Raw genomic sequence first — 19885 nt, 5'->3', positions numbered from 1 at the left:
TAGCTAAAGTGGTGCTTCAGGTTAAGAACAGTTTCAGGTTAAGTACGGACCTCCGAAACGAATTAAGTACTTAACCCGAGGTACCACTGTAATATTAATCTATAGCATGAAAGTGCCTGATAATGAGTCTATTATAGTCCTAGTATTATACCAGGTCCTTCTAGTAGAGATCTGTGGCCTATTCTTAAGTAAGGCCCAAACTTGACCTAACAGGAAATATGAAAGGATGCTTGTAAACTGAGACTCAAGGTTTGCATCTGTCTCTCAATGTGATGCAAATAGTTTTTAGTGTCATAAGTGCTATGTTTAATATCAAGCTTAAAAGTGGGTACTAATTTATATGGGGCAAAATCTGGAAATTCCAAACTATATAGGCCAGCTGGAATTCATTAGCATTAATTACTTGCAGGATCATGCTTGCCTTATAGCTGCAGTACTCTTTCTGTAAGACTGAATGTAATGCTGTAAGGATATCTGTGTGTTTCAATTGTTGTTATTTCCATTTTATGCAGCAACAAACTAGAGCTTATTCTGTGACCAGGGACTGTAAGCAAACTGCTCTTTTTGGACAAATGTATGGTAAATAACTTTCCCGAAACCTGCTAGTTTAATTCAGAACCTTTTTAGATTTGCACTTAAACATATTAGGTGTATGCTGATAAAACAGTGGGTTGGTTTGAACATAATACTAGTTTAGCATTTGAAGAATGAGCCCTGCAGCTGTGAGGAGGAGCTGAGAAAATTTCACTTCCATTTCAGAATAACTGCAGTTTGTCATATAGACTGAAATGTAGACATACTGATTACTTAGTGACGATTAGTGGAATCAAGTTATGGTAACTCCAATCCACAGTTTATGAAGCTGGGTTGTTTTCAAAGAAGAGTGGGAGGCATCCAGAGTCTGCAGTCACATTCTACAGAAAGTTTTAAACATGTTTTCTCAAGGAAGTACACTCTTTGTCCACCCACAATAATATTAATGTATCTAGACTGTTGCAGCCAATGCTAAATATGGCTGCAGTGTGTGGAGAAGTGTATTATTATTCACTGCTTTTTATATTGAAACGTTTCTTCTATTTTGCTGTTTAGTGAAATTATTTCATCTGCCAGTTTTGCATGCTGCAGCAGAGGGGCTGTATTAAACTAAGTTTTTCTCAGATCCATTGAAATTAATGTACCCAAATTAGTCTTCTCCATTATTTTTAGAGGGCCTACTATGACTACACTGACTACAACCCAAAGTGATTTGCAGAGCACAATGTCATTTGTAAAGCCATGAAATGGAAGGAATCCTTGGCTGATCTTATTCTCATAAGGCTTGTAAAGAAGTTAAATGCTGTCTACAATCTGTATGTTTTTAAAAAGCAATAAAGTGGAGCGGTTAAAGACATCTTTCAGCTTTTCACTTAGTAAATCGAAATTACACTAGACTTCTCACCTATGGGTTTCTCACCTGTGGACTATCTCTTCATAAAATCAGTGCAGTGTATGGTGTTGTGTCTTTCAGATGTAAGAGGCTTGAGTGGCATGACTGCCTTTTTTCTTGGTAGACAGATCCTGTAGGTGAGGAAAGGAGAGATGTGGCCCAAGTATTTTGTGTATGGTATTTCTGCTGTTGCTGACTTGGTTGTTGATAATTATTTAATGATTTATTGTAATCAATGGGAGTGGTTTTTGTTGTCATTTTGCTGATATCTTGTAATGCTATATGTAAAATGATTCTAGGGATACAGTGTGCTGTGTACAGTAACGTAGAAAGGTGGTGTACACATTTGAAATAATTAAAAAAAAATGTTGTGTGAATACTTGTAAAATAGGTTGCAAAGACTTAGGTCATTAATTGGTAACCTCTCTCCCAACCCCAGATTTCAGAAGTTAAGAAATTCAGATCCCACTTTTATTTTCAACATGGGTCATTAAAATAGAGGTCTAGCTGCTTGTTTCAAAATAATTTGGATAGAAGGTTCTCTTTTGCTCTTAACATTTCTTGCAAATTAGCACTCTGCTTTTCCTTCCATATTAAAATATAAGGCCCTCGGATGCCTGTTCACTAAACTTTTTACCACATAAATTTACAAATTCACATCAAGAATGAGCAGGAAACAATTGCAAGAGCCTTGAAACACTTTCTGTGTGTGTGTCATTGTAGAGAACTCAAGGAAGCTTATCAGCACAGCATCAGTGCAAGGTGATAGGAAAAAGAGTGAGCTAGAGGCGCTGCTTGGTTTCCTCTTCAAGGCCCCTGACTGATTGGGTGGAGCACCTGGCTAAGACAACAAGCAGTGCAAAAGAAAAGAAGAAAAAGTCACAAGTGGCTCCAAAACTGCAGGGTCAGAGCAGAATTGGAGGCAAAGAATTGGCTTGGAGTCTGTCCCCAATTGATCATGGCTCTATTTTTATTTGATACCTGACACTTTAATCTGTCAGTTTGATGAATCAATAAATGTTGCAGTCCTAATAGTAAGCTGCATCTTGGTTGTTTAATCTAAATATTTCTAGTGCTGAAGCATTTGGTGCTTGATATGGGAGACTCTGATCTAAATTCTCAGTTGTGCTACAAAGCTAAAGGTCTGGCTTTGAGTAAGTTGTGATCTTAAGCTATTTCAATTGTGGTGCAAAGTATGGTCCCACTCTGAGTTTCTATTGGTAAGGAAGGACTGAAAACATCAAAATATTTGGAGTACAGTCATACCTCAGGTTGCGAATGTGATCCATTTGGGAGGCACATTTGCAATCTGCAGCATTCACAGCCTGAAGTGCCATGTCTGCGCTTGTGCATGATATGATTCAGTGCTTCTGCACATGCGTGTGATGTCATATTGTGTTATTGCGCATGTGCGAGCGCCGAAACCCAGAAGTAACATGTTCTGGTACTTCCGGCTTTGGCACAGTCCGCAACCCGAGGTATGACTACTACCTGTCTGAAGTTAGCAAAAAACCCAAACCCCGCTTCCTCTCTGTCTCTCTCCTCTGCACACATTCACACACACCATTTTGTTAGTATTGGTCTCTTGTGAAGGAGACCATATCCCTTAAACTTAAAGCATAAAATCAACACTTAAGCAGTCAATGCTTAACAGTAGCTGCAAAGAACTCCCTTATTTCTTTTGTTTATATACATATTAAGGAAGCACTTGCCAGTATCACTCGTAGGTGATCTCCAAGTGATTCGTGCAGGACAAAGTGGGATTGGAGCAAACTTGTATTGGACTGAGACTTGGTTTCTTCTCATAGTGCAAGAACTGGAGCCAATGCTGTCCCTTACTTTTGCAGTAGTGGTCTTGGACCTTGTGAGTTCCCATGGTTCAAGAATAAGTTTTGATGCTGCCCTTGATTGCTGCAGGATTGGGACTGGTCCTTATTCTGCAAAAAAATTGGCTTGCTGTTGCTTTCCTGGTGGCCTAGGATGTCCATTGAGGGTGGAGTGGAGGGTGTTAGGCATTCAGGCGCATTGCTTTCTTCATGGAGTCCCTATCAGCAAAGGCTAAGCTGGACCACAACTCATAGGAAGGACAGCATAACCCTAAAATAAAAAACACAACTAAGTTTATAACATAGGATGCCAATTCTGTTCTACCCCTTGTCTCTTTCCAGTGTCTATTGTCACATAGTTTATTATTGCAAAACATGTAATAACTTGTGTTTTATTAAATAGTCCATAGAAACTTTATGGTATTGGTTGTAAGAATATATAAAGGTTCTGTCAAGACACTGTTCACTAGGAACTTTTCAAATGAGAATTCCACTGGAATGGATTTGTACAAAAAGAAAGCAGTACTTTTGCTGACTTCTGCTCCTTTCTGAAACAAAAACACTCCCAATAGATTGTGCCTGAACAATGCCTAGAATTTGCCTGGAACACCTAGAACAACACCTGTCTAGCCTACCTCAAAGAGTTAGTTTTGTACTGAACATAAAATTAGGAGTATTCATTGCAAACCAGTGTGAGGAACAAAACATGTTAAGTAAAACTTAGTTTGAAAGGTGATAGGGTGAGGAGACAGAGGGTGAAAGTGAGTAGACCCTTTTGACACTTGCCACTCATCAGCATTGATGGCCTGAAATTCTTTCACAGTCAACAGATTAAATAAATTTAGTCTTGGTGTAATGTTTCCCTTCAAAGAAAATTAAATAGCATTCACAACAGTCCAGAGAAACAGGATCTATTACTTCATATTTCAGAACCAGTTATTTCATATTTGAGCTACTGGTGGTGGTATTGAGGTGGGAAGAGCATAAATACATCATTTAAAGAATAATGAAGTAGAATAATTGCACTTTTAAAAGATAACCCTCATATATAAACATTTCAGAGTTAGAAGATATACATAAAATAAGTTCAGCTCCAATACAGATACCAACTGGGATAAACATCTTCATTTAAAAGGCTTGTTGAAAAGAATACTTCTTTAGCACATGCTGAAAATACCTTAGAGAAGGTGTCTGTCTGGTATATCATAGGAGGGAGTCCCATGTGTGGGTGCACCACACCTAAGGTCTGATTCTGGCATCTTGCAGAGTGGACCTTATGTAGGATGTTATCTGCATGATTTCCTTTCCTGCAGAATGCAATGATTGGCTGGGTTTGTAGGGGTGAGATGATCTTTTTTATATTCTGGTCCCAATTTGTCTAAGGATTTGTACAGCCAAAACAGCACCTTGAACTGACCCCTGTAGATAATTACAGCCAGTGCAGTTCTTTCTGTAGCAGCTTAACATGAGAGTATTCCACCCCAGTGAGCTGTTGAACTGCCACATTTTTTTTACTAGCAACAGCTTCTGGGTTAGCTTTATGCAAAGCCCCCATACAGTGCACTGCAGGTTGCCAGCACATGAATGACAATAGTCAGGCTATCCCAATCCAGAAACTGTCATAGCCATCTTGCTGATTAAAGCTGTTAAGATGCTCTCCTAGCCACCAAGACCTGTTAAGCCTCTAGTGGCAGTGATGGATCCAGGAGACCCCCAGACTACAAACCTGCTCCTCTGGGTGAATACGTCTCCATCCAAAGCAAACAATCAACCAGTTATCCATACTTGAAGCCATCCACTACAGTGTCTCCATTTTGCCAATACTCAGAGTCACTTTATTGGCCCTCAGCCAGCACCCACTGAGTCCAGGCATTAGTCCAGTGCTTGCACGACTTCTCTTGATTTAGATGTTACAGAGAAGTAGAGCTGGATAGTATCAGCTCACTGGTGACACCTCACCCTAAATCTAATGACCACTCCCAGCTACTTCAAGTAGATGTTAAATAGCATCTACAACACAGTTGTATGGGACGCGGGTGGCGCTGTGGGTAAAAGCCTCAGCGCCTAGGACTTGCCGATCGAAAGGTCGGCGGTTCGAATCCCCGCGGCGGGGTGCGCTCCTGTCGCTCGGTCCCAGCACCTGCCAATCTAGCAGTTTGAAAGCACCCCCGGGTGCAAGTAGATAAATAGGGATCGCTTACTGGCAGGAAGGTAAACAGCGTTCCGTGTGCTGCGCTGGCTCGCCCGATGCAATTTGTCACACTGGCCATGTGACCTGGAGGTGTCTTTGGACAGCGCTGGCTCCCAGCCTCTAGAGTGAGATGAGCGCACAACCCTAGAGTCTGTCAAGACTGGCCCGTACGGGCAGGGGTACCTTTACCTTTACAACACAGTAGTATTACTGTGGCTCCCCAGAGCATAACGGCAACTGACCTTAAAAATGGTCATTTTGGAACAAAGGAAGTTTAAAAGGGGACTGCAGCATGAAACTGCTGAATTACAATTCAACAGTAGATTTGATGTCACTTGTTGTAATGAATTGACACAATGGGTTTTTATCAATCTACAACTGTTTATTGGCTTACCAATGCCAGGATGTCTGTAGTATCAACAATGACTGTTTTGTGAATTGTCACTAATTATGTAATGATTGCTGTCTCTAATTTATGCATTTCACCTTCTGTTGACCTCATTGTTCACAATCTTCCTACAGGATAACATGTCACACATCTTAGGCAGTCCACTGGAGAACATAAAATCTTATGCCGCAATAAATTTGTTAGTGTTTAGGATGCTACAAGACTTTATTGTTTTTAGTCTCATTTGTGATTACCAGCAGATCTTTCCAATGTGTAACTGAAATTAGCCTCAGAGTGCATGAATTTTCACTGCATCTGTAACATTTGAGCAGGAGTTATGCAGACTTTTTTTCCTTACATAAATTAGATGCTGCTTTTAAGATGAGCAGAGGTTAGTCACAGCAATTTAAGAAGCAGTACAATATATTATCCACTGAAAAGTACATAGTGGCAGCAAATTACAATTTTTTTGCCTGCATGATTATCGGTTTGCACCCATTTGTTTCTTTTTAGAATTTTATTCTGCCTTTTTGGTGACAACAACAACAACCCTATGGTAGTGTACAATAAAACAGAAATAAAAACAACATAAAACATTAGCAATGATATTAAATTAAAAAGATGCGTCTTGACTTCTTCTTTTGTAAAACAGAGAATGAGGAGGTCAATTGTGGTTCTAAATGGAGTACATTCTACAGTCTCGGAGCAACATGGCGGTGGGGTGGGCTTCTCTTGGCAGTGGTATACCCTCAAAACAGCCTCTCTGGCAGGTCTTAATAATAGGACAAATTCATGATAGCCTAGTACATCATAAACAGTGTTAGAATGTCTAGTCGCCATTGGGGCAGGGGGTCAGCAACACTTTTTATTAATTATTTTGATAAGCATGAATTAATATGCAATTCACATAAGTGACACATTGTTAATATCATATTTTTAACAAATTGTTAATACATGTTTAATTTGGTGTTTACAATAAAAATATTGGTACCATACGTACCATACTTCAGTTTTCAAAACATTCTACTCTTCATTTTAAAATTCTTTAAAATATTGTCTATCCTTAACGTATACTTTGAGGCACATACATTTCAGCAATCCTTGAGTGTCAACCAGGCGCAAAAAATGGCACCCAGACTTTTTGAGGTGCTCGCAAATAGAGAATCTTTAGGCGCGAAATGTGCCTGGTGCCTTGCTACGTAATTTCAAACCTTGATCATAAACAACTTCAGACCAAGCCAGAATATTAAACCAACTTCAGACTAGGGTTTTATATCCTTCTTTGTACTGAAGCAGACTCAATGTAGTTTCCTAGTTTGGATGAAATGGGAAGCTATACTGACATGAAGCCTCGTGCTGGTGAAGAAATTGCATTCCCAGCCAAAAATTCTTTCCTATCTTGGCTTTAACTTCCAAACTGTCCCAAAGGCTTAATGGAAACTTCTGATATCCTGACTGCCTATAATTTCTGAAGGTTTCTGATAGAGTGGGGTTAGAGGCAGTCAGAAATATTAGCTTGTTATAACACTTTTTTGCCTAGTGTATTTGTAGTTGAGCAGTATGTTTCTATTTATAAATTTATTCATTGTTAGATGTGGCAGGACATTTATCATTTTTCAGCACATAGTGATTTAGATCACTGGTTCCCAACTGGCGATCTATGGACCCCAGGGTCCGTGTAGCCCACCCAGGGAGTATGCAGTACCATTTACATAACAAAAACTACCCATAGAGATAACAAAATTTTCAAAAGTAGGGGGTCTATGGTTTGGCTTTTGAAAAACAGAGGCTCCACAGTACTGGTTTAGATAATTAAAAATAAAGATAGTACTGGGAAAGCAGCTTGCTGCTTGTGTGAGTAAAAGTTCAGGGTTATCTTTTCGCATTTCTTAGGTGTCACTGAGAACCAGTATCCCTTTAAATCCCCACATGCCACCATAATACTGTGATGCATCCCTGCCCTTAGGCAGGGATATCTTGCTTGCTTTACTCCATTTTAAAGGACCTGGGCAGGTAATGCAGAGATTAGTTGGGTAATCCTCACAAAATACAATTCTTGATCCCCCTGAGGCCAATGAATGGTTTTTGCCAGAGGGTGATAGAGAGGCACTTACCCCCAAATTGTATATACAGAATTCTCACAGAGAAAGATATACACTCATGACTTGGATGTACACACACACACACACACACACACACACACACACGACTGTGCTTCCCATTTACTCTTTGATTTTAAAAACACTTAGGTATTTGAAGTAACAGAGAGTCAGTTATTCAGTATAATTGTCCTGAGAATCATTGCAATAATATAATATGAATAATTTTTTAATCAGCCAGTACTGTTTCATCAAATGTGGAAAGAAGTTAAAGGTGCTTAACTAGCTGTCCTTTTTTGTTGGTTTTACACTCTTTCCCCCAAAAAAGCTCATCGGATTTGCTGTGCTGTAGAATATGGGACTCAGAATTTTTGACCACACTGACAAGCCCATGGTACCGTAATGGTGTTTGGTCTAGCAGACATCCTCAAAAAAGCAGTCTACGTCTACTGTTGGAGGCAAGTTGGGAAAAAAGCCTTTCAGAATACAAATCCACCTAACAAGTAACCTCATCTAGTCCACATTTTACCAGCTTCTCCGCAGGAATATCATGGGGTACTTTGTCAAAAACCTTACTGAAATCAAGATACACTACAGGCAACAACTGATTTATGTGCATTTGATTGACACATAGTCGTGCATGCGCACATGGCATCGAAAATGTCACTTAAAGGGTGGAATAGGAGTGGGCCAGGGCAGACAGGGGCATTCTGGAAATGTTAAAGCAGGAATGGGGTGGAGTTCATGCCCAGTTAGTATCTAGGCTAGAACTCTAGTGTCTTAGGGGCATGGAAGTGTTTCCAGAATTAAATGCAGAACATTCTTGCAGTTTGGGATTGGCATTGGAAATCACATGGTAGTTGGGCACAGCTTGACATAAGATTATCTCAAGGTAGCAGACAGTTCTTTTCATTCATTCTATCACACCCTAAGAAGTAGCATTACTGCCTCCTGCAAGACCTAAATCTTGGGGTACTACTAAAGTGAACCAGGCCATTTCCTCTCTGGTGTGGGGAGACATCTCTTACCTATCCCTACAGAGAATTGCATTGGAAACAACAGAGGATATTCTTTGAGGCATGATTGCAGTGGGTTTTGGATTCTGTAGTCCACTCCAGAATCCATTCCTTGCTCTACCAAAGCTTTTGGACTGAAATCAAGCAATTTCTTTCTGCTCATAATAATCCCCCTTAATACAGTTCTATCTGGACTGGCTTTTAATGGTATCATAGTAAATGTTCTATATAGTTGGTGTGTGCAGTGTCTTTTAAAATATGTAGCTGGCCTTTTAAATAGAAATAGACAATTTAAATAGCTGCACCTAGCATTTATTATTTCCCTACAGAACCAAGTGAAGAGAGGTAACGCAATGAGGATTGGCCGTTTCTGTTTTCAGGCTGGGAATTACTGGATGGCTGCTTAAATACGACCCATGCTGTCTGAAATGTATGAATCCAGTTTAAGCAGCTTATGCTGTATCTTGTGATTTAAAGAATACTGATAGCTTTATCATCTCTCTGTAAGCAGATAGAATACAATCCTATTAATCCCTGCAGATATTTCTTTGTATATCATTGAAGCCTTCACCTGGTATGTTGAAGTTGTGTTTTCATGAAAGTTTTGGTGCAATAAGCAAGAACAACACAGTGCCAACATTCTCTCTGTATTTTATTTATTTACTGGTTCAATCTAAAAAATGATTAAATCCTGTACACTTCTGATATTGTGGGTTTTCTCTTATGATTCCTATCATTATTTATATGATATTGCTTATCCTGTGATTGCTTGTCCTAAATCAGAATTAGAGGAAAAAAATATTGTTTTCCCCTTATAGCAGGCATAGGCAAACTGGCCCTCCAGATGTTTTGACACTACAATTCCCATCATCCCTGACCACTGGTCCTGTTAGCTAGGGATGATGGGAGTTGTAGTCCCCAAAACATCTGGAGGGCTGAGTTTGCCTATGCCTGCCTTATAGTAATCCAGATTCTTTTAAACAGACACACTTCCAGATTGTGCCATCTGTGCTGGTCCTGGTAGTTAATGTTTTCTGTGCAGGTTAATCAGGATGCTAGCATGACTTCACTGCTGTTCTTTTTTAGCTTGTGAGCGTTGGATACCCACATAGTAATATTTTCGATGTCACTGACCTGCCTGGGAACACCCTTAAATATTTACTGATACAGATGACTATCAACTTACGTGGAAGTTACATTCTGGGAGAAAACACCAATATCACATATAGCCAAAACACATTGGTTCCAACGGTAGGTGGGATTGCCCAAAGTCTTTTTTCTTGGATGCCTGTCCCTTCTTCTGCATGCTGGACCTCTAAGCTGTACCTGCCCAGAAACTATGGCACTGTATTCTAAATCTGACCTTTCCAGATGAACCCCTTTAAAAGTGGAAAGAAAGGATTGCTAATTACAATTGTTCTGTGTATGTACAGTGGTACCTCCGGTTGCAAATGGGATCTGTTCCGGAGCTCCAGTTGCATCCCAAGGAATTCGCAACCAGAGGTGCTGCTTCTGCACATGCGCGCGGCGAAACCTGGAAAAATACTTCTGGGTTTGCTGCGTACATATCCTGAAGGATATGTAACTGGAGGTGAACGCAAGTAGAGGTACCACTGTACTTGTTTTTCTACTTCAGTGTAGGCCTGGGCCTACACATCAGTATATATACATCAGTATATCGCGCAGGACTAGTATGAGGGGCAGGCAGCGATGATGGCTTCACTCAGAGGTATATCGTGGGCGAAACTGTTGCCTCCTGAGTCCCTCTGCTACCAGCACCCAGCGCACCAAGGGAGAAACAAGCTGCAGTCAGGCGCTGGAGGCAGAGGTACTCGGGAGCAGTGGCGGTTTCACCAGTGATATACCACTGAGTGAAACTGCCATTGCAGTCTTCCCTCATACTGCTGCAGAGGCAGAAACAAGCTGCATCAGCGAGGCTCTGATACAGCTTGTTTCTCCCTTGCTTCTTTAAACTGCTTGGCTGAGGAGTGTGCCACTGCCCTCGCCTCGGCCAAGCAGTTTTACTGAGCCCCAGACCTGCCACCGGCTCGCAGCGTCAGGGTGGGGGCTCCTTTAAAGTGCTCCCTCTCTCCAGCTGAGGGAGCCCTGATCCTTCTCCTGCTCACATCCTTTTTTATTTAAGGATCTTCTTTGTAAAACAAATTGAGCAATAAAACAATTTTAAATAGTAAAAGGGAAGTACTTACGAAAATTCAGGAAATGTTGACAAGAATTGAACTTTGAATACAATTAGTAAGACATTGAGTAGAAGCAAGTCAAAAACAATGGTAGCAGTCCAAAAGGGAGGGGGAAACCTCAGGATGTCACTGGAGAATATAGTATCTAAATAACTTTATTGTGCATGGTGTGGGGGGAGATGCTAAGCGTTTGGATTTCTACACGTTGGCTGCTTGCAGGCTTTGAATTTAAGTGCCATAAGAATCTTCAAAAGTCAGACACATTGACTTCAGTGGGATTTCCCCACCTGATGTGTGCATAGGGTTGCATCCTAAATCATTACAAGATTGTAGGTTGATGATATTAGATTTGTAAATTTATCCCATTGCTTTTAATCTTGACTTCCAACATAGCTGACAATTGGGATCCAAGTGCAGTGTCCAGTGAGCATTTTGTAGTGAGGAGTGTTCTTAAATAAGATTCAAGAGCATGTTTTCAGTTTAAACTGGTTACATAATAATCTGTCAAGCTTAATTGGCTGTTAGCAGGCAAGTAAATCGAGGAAGCACATAAAATAAAGCTGTCAGTTTGGGAACCATTGTGAAGTGTTGAATTGGAGATGATCTGTCACCTGTTTTCTAGCTTGTGTTGTGCGGGGGAGGGGGCATTTCCACAGAGCTTCATGCAGAGATTATGATTACTCCGAAAAGAAGGCTGCCTGTGTTCAAATAATAATATGTTAATAGTGGAAATCAAAGCAATAGCTGTTTGCTCCAGTTTTTATCTCCACCCCTCCATGTTTGTGTATATAAGTGATTTAAGAGTTACGTTTAAAATTTTTACTAAAGCATTAGTATGCTCACTGCTTATTTCATTTAGAAGAGATGTTGGTTAAATTCAAATGATTCTCCAAACAGTTGATTTGGGAGGGCTAAGAATGAACCATTGATTCCTTCTCCTACTTCATGGGTTCCTTTCACACAGCTGGCCATCAGATCTTAATTGGGAAGGTGCTAATCTCTATAAACTGTTAATTTGGAAGCCCACTTCAAATCATGGTTTGAAGGTTAATGTAACCACAGTTTTGCCCATTTAGTATGTGACTGCATATTACACACAGTAAACACTTATGTCCTGGGGAGTCAGGGCCAAGGATGCGGAATTGGAGAAGAGAGCCCCTCTCTCCCATTGTATGTCCTGATGCCCGTGACCATGGTTTGAGGAATTAGTGATATCTGAACTGAACCACTGAGTAACGATCTGATCCTTTGCACTAAGTCCGTCCCCCCCCCCAACATTTTAGCTAGTTTTCTACTTGTAAGCACTAGAGCAAACTGTTTTCCATGGTAGGTTTTAATAAGGTTTGAAAATGGTACTTCATGTTTCTGTAATTGTAACTGGTCACTTGGAAAAAAAGGAGGAAAATGTGTTGTTGTTTTTTAAAAAAGAATGTTACTTTTAAAAAAGGCAACTAATAGGACTTATTATTTGTATTGGTTCCTGTAGAAATTCAACCTCATTATAAGGATCCATAATTCAAACATTAAAATTGTCAGTTAATAACTTACTGTTGAGCACGGTCTGCATGTATTCTTGGCATAATGTTTTGTTGTTTTTGGGTGAAAAGTTGGAAGTGGAATTTTATCATTGTTAAGCTATGCTTGCTCAAACTAAACTTGCTGTAATGAGGCTGCTGTCATATACAGACTTTGAACGGCTGTTCAGATATTAACACACACTTACATGCCCATGATGAGATTGTAAGGGGTCCAAAAGCTGACATGATTCCTTCCCTCCACATAGAGATAAGTCCCTAGGGAAATTTTTAGTTCATGTATCCAGGATTGGAGGAGATTCTGCATAGAAATAATTGCATGATCATCTGGCTTAGGTGTGCTGGGGGATCTGGAGAGGAAGTTTATTGGGGGGGGGGTGTAAAACCACAGGGTAGGTGCTGATGTGTCCTACTCTTCTCTCTCTCTCTCTCTCTCTCTCTCTCTCTCTCTCTCTCACACACACACACACACACACACACACACACACGGATTCTAAATAACCTAGCTACTTTCTTCCTTAAAAACTGACTTGGAAATTGATATTAATTTGACCCCTTTAACATGAGTATGCTTGTGTAAACCATAATGGACAACTATTTTGATTGGGGCTGCACTTGGGTTAAACAAACAAACAAACAAACAAATAAATAAATAAATAAATAATTTCTGGTGTTGCTGTGTAGGGTTTCAAAGGCAGTGTGGATAACCCATTTTGCATCTTCTTTAAAAGGGAGGCCGCTCTCCCCTTGAAAAGGATATGCTCCTTCCCTTGCAGTCATAGCCTTCGTTTCCTGAATGTTAGGACTACAAAACACTTGGAACGTGTTCTTTGCTTGAGCTATTACGTCGAACCCTAAATGAGAGAACATGTTTGCTGCTTTATAGGGTTTCTGGTTGGAATGATGCAACAGAGATTCCATTCTGAAACTGTTTTTAGTCTGCTGGATGTCTGATTTAAACATCGTGCTGTTGTAAGAGCTTCTGTTTTAAAATTAGTCCACAATGTGCCTAATTTTATAACTAGTTTTATAACTTCTTCCTTACGGGATATCATAGCAAATATTACTGATGATGCTATACTAGAATTTTATTCTAGACTTGTTCAGATAAAATACTTTTGCCCCTGACAATCCCTGATGGTTGTGAACTGCCTTGAGATCTGTGGGTGAAGGACAGTATACAAATTTAATAAAAAAATAATAATAGTGTTCGTTGAGGTAGTACATCTGTGTCTGGGGTGCATATCCATTCAGACAACAGATAGAGAGAGGCCTATCAGGGAGAAGACTTCTAGCATAGCATTCATTGTGGCATTCTAGTTTTCCTTGTCTGGAAGCTGCTTTTTCCCATTGGAGAGCAGTCAGTCCTCTGAATCACCACCTGCATTCTGACAGCCCACATGCAGGTTTACCACCTCTAGTGAGAATTAGGTCACTGTCCCTCATGTAAAATACTCTACAGCTTTCTTAATATCATCCTATCAGAAACTAAGAAAAGGCATCACATAGTCCCTGTTTGTGAGATCAGATTAAACTAGGCTGAATTATTTTATCTGTGACATAATCAAGCTGTCTCATTTTTGATCTCTTAATGGTTTTACAGCAAATCCTCTATCTATAATGGAATTAGTCCATTAATCTTACTGCTGAGCTTGAATGTTTTTTTCTTTCCCCCACTTGACTCCAGTGTATTTTTAGTGATTAGACCATAAAAATAATAAATTGTAATTGCACTTGTTGCTGGCTGTACAGAAAACGTTTGTAGGCACACATACACATGCTTTGTATGAATGATTCCTATCAAACTAGTTTTCAAAAACTACAATTTTGGTGACAGGGAGACATTCTAAGGTCTGGTCTTGGTTGTATACAATATTAACTTGCTACATGTAACTTCTTCATTGACTAAACTGAGGCACATGATAAACCATTTAAATATTTATCAAACTTTTCTGTTTTCTTAGCCTTTGGGGTGTATTGTTATTAGCCTAAAAATATCTATTTAAAGCCACAACTAAAAGCCTATTGTTTTAAAAATTAAAAAGCTGAATTCTATTGCAGGTTACAAAAGAAGTCATGGGCTGTGTAATAACCTTCCTGATTCAGCATACCTATACTAACACATAGGATAAAACCCTTCTCTATATGCGGAGGGATCGCAGTAGGGCAGTGGTTCCCAAACTCCCCACATCTGCCCTTTACCCTGACCATAAGGCATAACAAAAGCCCTGCCTTCCAGACTGTTGCAGGAAACAGGAAGTCTGTTTGTGCCTCATATAACCCCCATTTGGTGTGATGCCAACATATGGAGAGAAAAGGTTTGTGATATGCCCCATTAGGATCCCTCTGTACACAAGATCTCTTTTGCCCCCCTGCATGGTGAAGAATTGTGCTCACAATATGCATGTGTTACATAGTTCACAATACATTGAGGATTTGTATAAGAACCAGCATTGCTCATTTGAAAGAGAATTTTGACAAGGGTCTATGTTAAAATCATAGCTTTTTCTGTTAAAATCGGAGTACTGCTGAAATGTAAAGCTTCCTGGTCTCCTGTGCTGCTTCCATGTGTGAAACTATCATAAGAGGAACAAATACCTAAGCAAAATCATGGTTTTCTTTAGAAAAATGCAGTAGCTTACATGCCCTAGTTGTATTTATGTAAATAGGAAATCAGTGTTTTCATTCATATTATGAATATACTTTAATACATGATAAGGATGTTATATGTTCCTTGTACAGATTGCTTCTACATCAGAACTTCCCTAAGATTGTTTCACATATTTTGTCATGTATTCTGAAAACATTAAGTATAGGTTAGAGAGAATATTGGCTGACTTGTACAATTCTGTCTTCCTGGATCTTAAAATAAATAAATATGGGGTGGTAAGTAACTGCCATCTGTTTCATACAGAGAGATTGTGTTCTATAAATGTAGATAGTTAAAACTATGTAGACTGGCCTTTTGATTACTAGTGCAGTTATCAGTCTTGAGATCAATAAATGGTTCCCTTTAATTGTAATAATAATTTTGGACATTGTTTTCAGGTTAATGGGTGCCACTTGGTTTTTCTACTGAGTGGGTGGGTACTGTTTTTCTACTGAGTGTGATGATTCTCATTTTTAAAATTTGGTATAGGTTTAACTATACTAACACATACATAGTCAAAATGTAACATTTCATGGTCTATGAACTTCCTTTTGATTTTATTTTGATATTTAAATGAATGCATCTGAATCTTTTGGAGAAACCATTGCAGTAATAAAGGTGGATGGCAAATTAGACTTTGTTGTTTTACCTATTCTCTGCCTTTAAATTTAAAATGTGTACCCAGGATGTTTGGTGAGTTTTCTAAATGATACTGGTTTTTAGAAATATAGGGTAGAATCTCCAGAATGTTAGGAGGTTCATAGAATCATGGAATTGTAAAGTTGATTTTTTCTGTTCAGTATATATAAATGTAATAGAAATGAAAGGGAAGCAGGAATCCTGCTTTTTCAGATTCATAGTTTTGCCTAAGATTGTCATTTCTTTTTCTTTCCTAGAATGTTGGCTATGAAAGCTCAGGGAAGAAGTAGCAGGGAGAAAAACATTACCCAGTGGTAAGTTTAACCCTCCTCCCCATTGAATTAGATAAAAAAGTAATGTTTCAATCACATTGGTTTTTAAACCTTTTTTTTTTTTTTACTATTTTTTAGCTTTGGATACCAAATAAAATATTAGCAATACCTTTAACTGTATATATGCTTATAAAAGTAATCAGGAAATGAAGAAGAAACTATTTAGTTTTCAGAAACAATTTAGCTGTTTAGTTTTGTAATTCAAATTTTAGCAATACTTTATTTTCAATTTAATATTATTATTAATTAAATTTCTATATCATCCTTCATCTGAAAATCACAGGATGGTTTGCAATATAAAAACACAAAAATGCATATGATGATGATGATGATTTATATCCTGCCCTCCCTGGCCAAGTCCGGGCTCAGGGCTGCTAACATCAGGTATAAAAACAATTGATTAAAATGCAACTTAAAATACAGCCTCATTTCTGTGGAAGCCCAGATCAAAAACTGTTTGGGGGGAGAAAATGTCAGATCTTCATCAAGGCCAACTACCCAGACTGGTCCTACGTGGGCCAGAAAAAAGCCAGGGAAGTCCCCAAATAGGGCTTCCATCACAGAAGGAAAAGGAAAGAGGGGGAGGGGATCAGGCTGATTCCAAGCCAAAGGCCAGGCGGAACAACTCTGTCTTACAGGCCCTGCAGAAAGAAATCAGATCCCGCAAGGCCCTGGTCTCATGAGACAGAGTGTTCCATCAGGCCGGAGCCAGCGTTGAAAAGGCCCTGGCCGTGGTTGAGGCTAATCTGACTTCCCTAGGGCCCAGGACCTCTAGAGTGTTGCTATTTATGGACCTTAAGGTCCTCCGCAGGACATACCAGGAGAGGCGGTCCCGTAGGTATGAGGGTCCTAGGCCGCAAAGGGCTTTAAAGGTCAACACCAGCACCTTAAATCTGACCCTGTACTCCACCGGGAGCCAGTGCAGCTGGAAAAGCACTGGGTGAATGTGGTCCCATGGCGAGGACCGCTTAAGGAGCCTCGCTGCGGCATTCTGCACCCATTGGAGTTTCTGGGACAACTTCAAGGGCGGCCCCGTGTAGAGCAAGTTACAGTAGTCAAGCCTGGAGGTGACTGTTGCATGGATCACTGTGGCCAGATCAGGGCGGGAAAGGTAAGGGACCAACTGTTTGATACGGTGGAGATGGAAAAATGCCGCCTTTGCAGTAGCTGCAAGCCTGCGCCTCCGTGGAGAGGGAGGCATCAAAGGTTACACCCAAACTCTTGACAGAAGGCACTGGCACAAATTGAGCCCCAGCAAGAGATGGGAGTTGGCCCCATAACAAACAAACAAACACACCCACACCCCAAGTTTAAAAGGCCATAGATTGCTTAACCAGACAAAGGCCTGGAAGAAGAGAAATGTTCAAAAAAGTAATCCTTTAGTTGTGCCCTTTACCTCTTATTGTTCTATCAATCCAGCCATTAAACTTTAAACTTTAAACTGGAGCTAAGCCATGGTTTAGTTTAGATGCATTACATCTGAACCTGGGCTTGTGGTTTGTCTTGCTTCAGGCAAAATATGTTTGTTTTTGGTTTACTGCTTGTTTGTCTGAGGCAGACAAACTATGAGTCTGAGTTTGGATATGGCTTAGCTCTGAGCAGCAGAAGAACTAGAAGAGAAGCAAAACAGCCATGGTTAGTTAACTCAGGAAGTACTGACTTACAGCACACAGAGAAGGAGCAGAGGGGATAGGGTGGTGCTCTTATGGAATGGTTGTTCACAAGGCTTATGTATATAAACCATGATATATACATTTGAGTATTTACTCCCTTAACATGCTTTGCAAGTTGAGTAAAGTTATAGTTGACTGCATGGCTGGATTCTACTCTAATGAAAGAGTAGAGTAGCATGAAGAGGTCACTATTTCTGCTGAGAGATAGTTTAATCTGAAGAACCGTATGGGTATGACCTTTTTTAAAAAAACCAAACCCAGATTTGTGTAACTGTCAGCTTTCACAGTACTAATATTTATACAGTATTGCATATTTATATACTACTTTTTAGTCTAAAGGCCTTTTCCTTTACATACCTTTTCTATCCTTGCTAAAGTATATTGCAGTATTTTGTGCAGCATCCTAAGTCTATTGCTATTTTTGTAATGATTTGTTTCCTCTTTTTACAATAGTGCCTGAAAATGACAACAAAGCGGAACTTGTTTGTGCGGTTGGTGCCATGCCGCTGTTTGCGTGGAGAAGAAGAAACTGTCACTTCACTTGATTACTCTCACTGCAGCTTGGAGCAGGTGCCGAAGGAGATTTTTACTTTCGAAAAGACATTGGAAGAACTCTATTTAGATGCTAATCAAATTGAAGAACTTCCAAAGGTATGCTATCTTCTAATTGTGTGAGTGAGTGAGAAAAGAGTGCTCACGTGCACATTTGTGCACAAGGACAGGGGATGGACTGATAATCTTCTAGTTGCTTTATAACACCGATAGCCAGTATTGCTGAACATGGTCCTGTGCAGGTCCGCACCAAAGTGAACCATGGTTAATATTAAAAGGCACCTGAATTTTGCAGCCTCATTTGCAGCCAGTGAATTTGGGGTCCATTTTTCTGATTATGGGGAGGAGGAGGAGCTTACCTTTAGAAGTGGTAGCAGTAACTTGTTTGTGTTTTGTATAGTACTTATTGTGCTACAGATATTGGGTATTGGGAGTGGCAATAGTAGAACTCCCGTCTCAGTAGTCTGGACACCATTTACTTTTTCTCAAAACACCTCAAATGCAGTGTCATTCCTGAACATGTGTTTTTGTGTGTGGGAATGATGAGCCATAGCTGCAGCCACCATTCTGGGGAGATGGTAGCAGTTGTCACTTTTTCTCCTCCACAATGCTCTGGAATGATACTGGGTTGTATTTTGCTGATAACTTTTACGCAAAGTAGACACATTGAAATTAACATGACAAATTTGGGTTCATTAATTTCATTGGGTCTACTCTGAATAAAAGTGGAATACAACCCATAATGTCCAAGGTATTTGGGAAGAAAACTAGTGGTGTCAGACCACCAAGAGGGGCTCTATACACCTATGGCAATGGGACAATAAAGCTTTTTTAAAAAGTTGCAGAGCCACTACTGAAGAAAAGTGTGAGCCATGAGGGTGGCAAATTTCACCACCACTCCTCAAAACAGCAAAGTTGCTTTGTTACCGTGTGGTAAGGCAGGGGTCGGCCAACTTGGACAGATGGGTGGGACCACCCACCTGTCAATCACCTGACATCGTTATGGCACTGACAGTGCTTTTTTAGAGGAGGTTGCTGTATCAGCTGTTCAGCAACCTCCTTTGAACTTTTATGGGTGGCATTCAGCTGATTGGCTCTGGGAGCACACTTTCAGATAGGTACCTCCTTTAACTCTTTGCTGATGGGAAAGTGCTGTTTAAAAATGAAGCATTTTCTTCTCTGCAGAGGAAGTGGTTTGGATTGAAAGCACCAGAGGAAGCCCTTTGAAGCCAAACTGCTTCCTCAACCCCCCTTGGCTGCAACCATTACAAATATACTAGCATGTGATTTTAAGATGGGGGTGGGAATCTAAAATCTGAGTCTCTAAACAAGATAGCCATGTATTGTTACTACCTCCAGC

At 40.0% G+C, this 19885-nt stretch overlaps 1 protein-coding gene across 4 annotated transcripts in view; it reads left to right on the top strand.

Moving 5' to 3' along the window:
* ERBIN (erbb2 interacting protein) overlaps positions 1-19885 on the top strand; it is a 96547-nt gene that overhangs the window by 12735 nt on the left and 63927 nt on the right. For all 4 annotated transcript variants that reach the window (XM_077936330.1, XM_077936329.1, XM_028748835.2 and 1 more), the window contains exons 2-3: positions 16226-16282; positions 18427-18624. In XM_077936330.1, the coding sequence (XP_077792456.1) occupies positions 18436-18624 (189 nt within the window). In that variant the 5' untranslated portion in view covers positions 16226-16282; positions 18427-18435. The remainder of the gene's footprint in view (positions 1-16225; positions 16283-18426; positions 18625-19885) is intronic.

The sequence above is a fragment of the Podarcis muralis genome, chromosome 11 (assembly GCF_964188315.1).
Source record: "Podarcis muralis chromosome 11, rPodMur119.hap1.1, whole genome shotgun sequence".
Taxonomy (NCBI): domain Eukaryota; kingdom Metazoa; phylum Chordata; class Lepidosauria; order Squamata; family Lacertidae; genus Podarcis; species Podarcis muralis.
Note: the sequence above shows the minus strand (reverse complement) of the source record. Positions and strands in the feature narration are given on the sequence as shown.